Source organism: Nicotiana tabacum, chromosome 20, assembly GCF_000715075.1.
Source record: "Nicotiana tabacum cultivar K326 chromosome 20, ASM71507v2, whole genome shotgun sequence".
Taxonomy (NCBI): domain Eukaryota; kingdom Viridiplantae; phylum Streptophyta; class Magnoliopsida; order Solanales; family Solanaceae; genus Nicotiana; species Nicotiana tabacum.
In genome coordinates this window covers 44904608-44912659 of record NC_134099.1, presented here as the reverse complement: position 1 = coordinate 44912659, position 8052 = coordinate 44904608, and the positions used below count along the sequence as shown (strand labels likewise).

At 32.6% G+C, this 8052-nt stretch overlaps 1 protein-coding gene across 1 annotated transcript; it reads left to right on the top strand.

Moving 5' to 3' along the window:
* The first annotated feature begins 3730 nt into the window (after positions 1 to 3730).
* LOC107787165 (1,4-dihydroxy-2-naphthoyl-CoA synthase, peroxisomal) lies at positions 3731 to 7059 on the top strand. The gene is made up of 9 exons (XM_016608695.2): positions 3731 to 4149; positions 4500 to 4622; positions 5030 to 5131; positions 5312 to 5350; positions 5457 to 5555; positions 5869 to 5916; positions 6085 to 6180; positions 6475 to 6597; positions 6851 to 7059. The coding sequence occupies exons 1-9, from the start codon at positions 3892 to 3894 to the stop codon at positions 6965 to 6967; spliced, it is 1005 nt and encodes a 334-aa protein (XP_016464181.1). The 5' UTR covers positions 3731 to 3891; the 3' UTR covers positions 6968 to 7059.
* Positions 7060 to 8052: the final 993 nt, after the last annotated feature.

Here is an 8052-nt window from a genome sequence, read left to right as displayed (position 1 = left end):
GGCCTATTCGATCAGGTTGGGATTGAACCCGTGCCGATCACACGATGACTAAGACATAATTAAATCAGGATAGTTGAAACTCCCAAAGTATAAAGAGAAGTATTTTTTTTTTGAAAAAGAAAAGAATTTCTTTTAGAATATTCATAAACTGCTATTATACCATTATTTTATAATTATTCTTATAAGCTTTATGTTTTACATGCATTTAGAACATTTGCTCGTAATGTATATGTTATTAAAGTTTCGCCCCCTGTCGTTGAGACTCACTGAGTACAATGGATGGTACTGACGTTCTCTTTTGGGAACCTACGTTGGTCCACGGTACAACGTAGGAACCGGTTTTGTAGGCGAGCAGGCTACGGGTTAGGACTTTCCTCACTTCTAGTGCTATTGGTGAGCTCCGCTTTTGTTCGTGAAGTATTACTTAGAGTCATCTTTATTTAGTTATTTCTTTGTTTACTTAGAGAACTAGCCAGCAAATCTCATGTCTTGAGCATTGCGTCAGTTTATCAGTAGAGGCTTCATAGACATAGTCGTTGGGTTAAAATTCAGATGTTTTTTATAATAACTTAGCAGTATTTCTATAGTTACTACAAATAAAGTTTTGGAGTTAATTTATTTAAATACTTAAATTAATCAAAAGTATTTGGTTAGAGTGTTGCCTTGTTGCATATAAAGTTTGAAGTTATAATAGATTTGATAAGTAGAGATGGTTCGCTCGGTCATGTTTAGTGATCGAGTACCAGTCCTGTTTTGTTCAGAAAATGGGTCGTGACACATACCATATGCTTTTTGGATGTCTCTATGGATATTTGTTGGTGTATGTATAGTTTTGGGTCAACAAGCTTATCTTATACCATAGCTGCAACAAAAGTTGAGACAGTTTGTATTTGTGAACAAAATCTCTTATCATTTAAATAACTGTAGACAGAATTAAAAATCGTCACTTTGAAATTTTTTTATGCTCGTAGACTTGATGCTTTAAGTCTCCAATTGCATCTTGCATCCATGCAATCAAGGGTATACCTATTTATAATACAAATACAGTTATGTGCAGAGAAGAATAATGATCAAAATAATGGTATACTCAAATAGTATACTGATATAATAAATATGCATAATGTTTATATATTTATGTCGTCGTTTACTTCAACATAGTATACTGATATAGCATACTTAGATACTATATCAGCGTTTTACTGATAAAAAAATAAATAAATTAGAACAATTCTATACACACATAATATACTGATATAAGATACTTATATACTATATCGGTATCATGTTTTACTGATAAAAATACAAACAAACCATTACAATTCTATACTCATATAGTATACTGATATAGCATACTTACATACTATATTAGTATCATCTTTTACTGATAAAAAACACAAACAAACAACTAGTACAATTCTATACTCACATAATATACCGATATAACATACTTATATACTATATAAATATCATCTTTTATTGACAAAATACACACACATAAAAACAAAACAGTACAATATTATACTCATATAATATATTGATATACTATATTGGTATCATCTTTTACTGATAAAATACACACGCAAACCAATATAATTCTATACTCACATAGTATACTGATATAGCATCCTAATATACTATATCGGTATCACATAGTCTTTACTTCAAAAAATGCAGATGAACCTTTTAGAGCAAGATTATTAACCCGATATTGATATTTTTCTCTAACGATATACTGTTTCATAACGAGAGCCAGCAGGTTCTTGTCTTTGTTAATTTTTTTCTTTTTCAACTTTTTGATGAAATGGATCAGTTATGATGTTTGCATCATCAAGTTGTATATTGGCGTCATCTCCCTCTTGCATATTAAAAGTGTTGATCATATCATTGGTTTCAAATTTTGCAATTTCTAATGAAATTGTAGCAACATCGACACTGGAGATGCTTGCAACTATAGTATTTTCAGCAAACGACACACATAGTGGGAGTGTTGTCATCCTTACATTTGATTTTTTCAGTTTCATGTAAACACTAACGCCCATATTGCTGCAAATTATAATTGGCGGATATCCTTGAGCAATAACATACTGAATAACTATTGTGCTGATGTCCTTCTGCAGCTGCTTTGCAATTTCTATGAGAAATTATTCAAAATTTCAACAAGTCCTTATTAGAATTACATTAACATGAAAGTTTATGAAATTATGGTTATCATCTCATTCTCCGCTATGTTGCAGCAAAATTGATATATTTTCCATGGTTATACAGAGTCTAAACTTAGATTTATCAAACTAAACTGCTTTTAACTCGAAAATCGAATCTCAACAGTGCTAATTTTAGCATTTTTAATGTCAACTTAAATCATGTGATATGATTCAAACCTCGAGATGTTCAGATCTCCAAATTGACAACAAAATTTCAGTTAAAATTCAGTTTTTATGCTTTTACACAGCTTGAGCGCTAAACTACTTTTATGTCTAAAATCAAAGCTCGACAGTGCAAATTTCAATAGTGTTAATGTCAAATACTGAATTTCAATAGCAGATTTTTTGAACTCAAATCAGCTGCTATGATTCAAACCTCCAAATATCGAGATCTCCAACCTGAGAACAGAATTTTCAGTTAAAAATTCAAAAGTTTGAGCGCTAAACTTCTTTAATCTCCAAAATAAAAATCTGAACAACACGATGCAAATTTGAGCAGCAAAAGTTTCAGCATCTTCGAAACTCAAATCAGCTGCTATGATTTGAACATATTGAAAATACTTTTACTTCAACAGAATTTGAGTAGAAAAAGTCGGATTTTCAGCTGCTATCGCTCTGTTTTTTTCAGGCTTTGGATTGCGATCTTCAAATCTTCAACAACGATTTTGTGATGCCGGTGGAATCTCAGTTTTTGTGCGCTAACTTTTGTGAAATTCTACCAAAATTTGAGGTGCTCTTCCGTTTTTATAGTTAGGGCATTAGGCGTTGGTTGTTATTTTGAGATGCTCTTCCGTTTAGCTTAAATGGGCAGGAATTGTAATTATTTAATGGGTTGAATTTTTTAATGGGTATGGCAGGATAAATATTTTAACTTTTATAGGTAATTATGTCTTTTTCCCTTTTTTGTTAGGCATCTACATTTGAAACATTGACTCAATGTTCTGGCTATAAATCTTAGATTATTTTTAAATAAAAATTATGAAACTATTTTTAGGGCAAATAGAAAATGCAAATATCTCACATATTAAGTGGGCGTTTGAACATAAGAATTGTAAAATTCCAAAAAAAAAGTGAAATTTTTTTTCAAGTGAAAATAGTATTTGAAATTTAGAGTTGTGTTTGGATATGAATATAATTTTGGGTTTTTTTTGAAGTTTTATGAGTGAAATTTTTGAAAAATAACTTTTTGGAGTTTTTCAAATTTTTGAAATTTTCCAAATGCATCTTCAAGTGAAAATTAAAAATTTTATGAACAAAAACTGATTTCGAAAAAATATGAAAATTTTTTAGAAAAAAAGAAAAAAATTTCTTATGTCCAAACATGCTCTAATTCTCAATATCATTTCCCCTATGAAGAAACTTGAGTTATACAACACTACACCTAGGTGCTAATATAACACGTGCCTAAGAGATTATTATGAGCTTAAAAGGACAGTTATTAATACAACATTATTAATCTGTCTAGCTTTTAAAAAAGTATGCCAAACTCTCATAGGCTATTAAAAATTTATAGGATTGCGAGTGCCATTTTGGCTCCAAAAAATCTGACAAAACCCAGTTATCTTATCTCTATCTTATCCAATCAAGACATCAAATGATCATATATTTGTCACTCTACAACAGCAACTCCATATAACACACAAAATTAACTCAACAATAGTTTTTTGTTATTCTTGTGAAGAATTACACAATGTCGGAAAAGGATCTTAACACGATGAGGAGGAGAGTGGCATTGGTAGCAAATCATCTTTTGCCTGCTGCTTCTTCTTCGGCTCAACATGCTGTTTCTTCAATTGGGTGTAGCTCTTCCATTAATGATAATTACCACAGAGTTCATGGTGAAGTCCCAACCCACGAACCTGTTTGGAGACTCATTCCTTCTGAAGAGAATGGAAAGGATTTTACTGATATCATTTACGAGAAAGCTGTTGCTGAACCCATTGCTAAGGTTTTTTGCCTTTTAACATTTTACCTTTTTTTTTTTTTTTTTTTGGTGAATTTATTGTGGGTAATGCCTTTTGGGGAAAATCTCGCCTAACCGAACAATATCACAGGATAATTTAATTAAGTAAATTATACTGAATTGAGGATGATTTTCGAGATGTCTGGTATGGGCCTATAGTGTATTTACCAACGATAGGCGCTTTCCTGTATTCACTATTAGCAACCTTAGGTTCATTGCATCTCTGTTTTATTATAGCAACTAGTAGCAGGTAATGAAGCTTCTTTGTTACTAATTGTACTTAGTGAAATGTTGGATCTCTAGTTTAGTTCATATCATTTTCTTTCCTCTCTTAGATAACAATCAATAGACCGGAAAGGAGAAATGCTTTTCGACCACATACCATTAAGGAGCTTATTCGTGCATTTAACGATGCCAGGGATGACGGTTCTGTGGGAGTCATCATACTCACCGGAAAGGTATGCTTCCTACACAAATATCATATCATGTTTAATATAGATTATCTGTTCCATTCAAGAGTATTTCTAAAAAATGAGATGTAGTAGGAGTGTAAAAGTAACTACAATTTGTTGCTGACTAGAACTGAGCCCTTCTGAAGATGGTTTGGCCTCTGCTCTTTTCATTTGCTTCATTATTCTTCTGGTAGGTAATCCTTTTGGCTGGTTTTCCAGAGATTTTTGGCTGGGTGCCAAATCAAGTTTGACTTGCTCTTTGGTTTGTTTCGTTGGAACAAATAAACAAGAAAACCTTCTTTCTACCTTATGAAATCACTTTCTAGATATCTGTTTATAGTGTGTTAACTTCAAATTATTATATCTATTTAGCTGTGCCACATGCATTTGTTCTCAAGAATGACTTGATGCAGGGTACAAAGGCATTTTGTAGCGGTGGTGATCAGGCATTGAGAAGTAAGGATGGTTATGCCGATTTTGAAAGTTTTGGTCGCCTCAATGTTCTAGATTTACAGGTAACCTAATCTGTCATCTTCTTTAAGTTATTTCAAAACATTTTTTTCCTTAAGATAGATAGTTAGTTTTAAGACTAAACAAATAAAAGGAAACTGATATTAAGTTTTTGATGTGTCCCATTCTTAGCTTCACTTGATGTAATTTTTGAGTTTACCTTATTCTTCTTCTTTCCTGCGTAGGTGCAAATTCGCCGTCTTCCAAAACCAGTAATCGCAATGGTATGGATCTCTTTCTTTCTTCTGTTAAGTGCTTTAATTTTGTGACCCTGTTTATTACATAATTCAATTATCTTCGGATGTCTCTTTTGCTTTTCTTGCGACTAAGGTTGCAGGTTATGCTGTTGGAGGCGGACACATCTTGCATATGGTTTGCGATCTAACAATTGCAGCAGATAATGCTATATTTGGTCAGACAGGCCCAAAGGTGCTTTTATCAGTGACATCTTTTTAACATGTGTACTTGAGAAAATATATTAGTAAATCAGTAAATGAGCATGTATTCAAGTACTGTTTGGAATAAAGCAATGTTCTATGTTGAATGAATATCCTAGCTTATTTACAAAGTCAATTGACTTCTTGTTATTCATATTCTTATTACTATAGCCTTCTTGACTTTATTCTTATTCTTTTTCCTTTATGTTATACTTTGAGGCCCTATCTGCACGAATAATCTACATAAAGTTAAAATCTGATGCCAGAAAAAGATTCATGAGATCTGATTCTTTTGCAAATTGCAGGTAGGAAGTTTTGATGCTGGTTATGGAAGTTCAATTATGTCTCGTTTGGTGAGCATCTAATCTTGGGTTTTCCTTTATGGATAACAGATTGGTCTTTTTATTTTCATGTTGATAGAACTTCTTGATCAAGTATTGGTGTAAAAACAAGCAACGTGCATCTCAAACATAATTAAGTAATCTCATTTATATTGGTTTAATCTTTTGCTGGCTGAACAGGTTGGGCCGAAAAAAGCTCGTGAAATGTGGTTTTTGACAAGGTTCTACACAGCCTCTGAAGCAGAGAAAATGGGACTTGTGAATGCTGTTGTTCCAGTGAGTATATAGACTGATACTACTTCTTTAACCTTAGAGCTACCGTAAGTGTAACAACCATAGGGAAACAAGAGGAAAAACAATCGAAATTAGAACTTCCTATGATTTCTGGTTTACGATAATTTAAAGTGCTTAGAATTTTTTACCACAAAATACTTGTCAGTTAGCTCAAAATTATACTCCTCGCAACAAATTTATAGGTCTCCTTAAGCTTAGAGAAAGGTTTTACTTCCTCCGTCATAAGAAATGCATTGGAGTTTTCTAATGCAATGTCTTGTTTCCTTCCTTTCACAGTTAGATAAGTTGGAACAAGAAACAATAAAATGGTGTAGAGAGATCTTAAGAAATAGTCCTACAGCAATACGGGTGCTAAAATCGGCTCTCAATGCAGTTGATGATGGACATGCTGGACTTCAGGTATATTCAACATCAAATATTTTCCACTTTTCCCTTATATTTCAAAATGTTCTCATATTAGAGCTAGCAAACTTTACCCAGTTATTTTACTTTTCATTTTCCTTAGCCGTCCTTCTCTACTCTATGCATTTCTCTTTTCATTGTATAAAGCAAAGCACAGAACATAAATCTCAATAATTCTGGACAACCAGATATATGTTCCTACTAGGCAAATACTTATGATACACATTTTCTTTCTTTAAAATTATCTCAGGGGCTTGGGGGAGATGCCACTCTTCTATTTTATGGAACTGAAGAAGGCAGCGAAGGCAAAAATGCATATAATGAACGTAGACGACCAGATTTCTCAAAGTTTCCCCGGCTGCCTTGAGTTTCCACTGTTCTTGTAATCTGTTAGTACATTCCTTATGATGATGTACTAATTACGCCATTCTAATAAAATTTTCTTTTTATTTGCGGATTCATGTAACCAATCTCAGCTTACTCGGGATTGAGGTGTAGTTTGTCATATAGGAATGCCGATTCGATTGGAGACCCACGCAGTTTGTGACTGACAAATGAATTTTGGACTCAGATCTTTGTCTCACAAATAAACTACAGTACCTACAAGATTGAGACTACTCATTTAATCCAAAAGCTACATTACACAAATAAGGCTGTGATCACCAACCAGATGGATCTCGACCTTCTTTTATTATAGCAAAAATAGCATGATAATAGAATGGTCAAAAGCTTAAAGTTGTAACTGTAAGGAGCTGAAAGTTTATACTTATCCTTAGAAGCTTCGGATTGCTGAGAATGGAACTTGTCAATGCCGGCGGAAAACGGTGAATGACAATTGTTTTCCTTTAAAATCCAAACTCTGTATAGGAGTATTATTTTAATGATATCTTTTTACTAAAAGAGAATGATAACATAAACAATTACTACTATATCAGAAGTACAGTTGATGTCGACTGATTCAAAACCTTTGTAGCAAAGAAAGCTGACTAAGGAAATTTCTCTTGTTAGTTTTCATTTGCTTAGTACCATACGTTTCTTTTCATGAACCAAAAGTATTTTCCAATCCCATGGAAAAAATCCACTGTCTATTTAGTAAATTTCAAACTAAACGAAATACACAAATATTAAGGGTCTCTAAGGTTATAATGCTCAAATAAACATGCCAATAATCAAGAGTTTAGGTGGTTGTCCAAAGTCAATTGCAACCTATATGCGGTAAGAGATATAACATAAAAGGAAGGATTATAACATGTTAAAACCAAAATACCAATTAAGTTACAATATGTAGTAAATATTTATAGTATCTAACATCGAATATAGATTCTTCTAAGAAAGTATTACTACAATGTATTTTTTGATTTAACCATTGTCACGATTAATTCGGATTCACACGGTATAACTCGTAACTCCAATAAAGAACTAAAATGTATAATATTACATAGAAAATGCTGA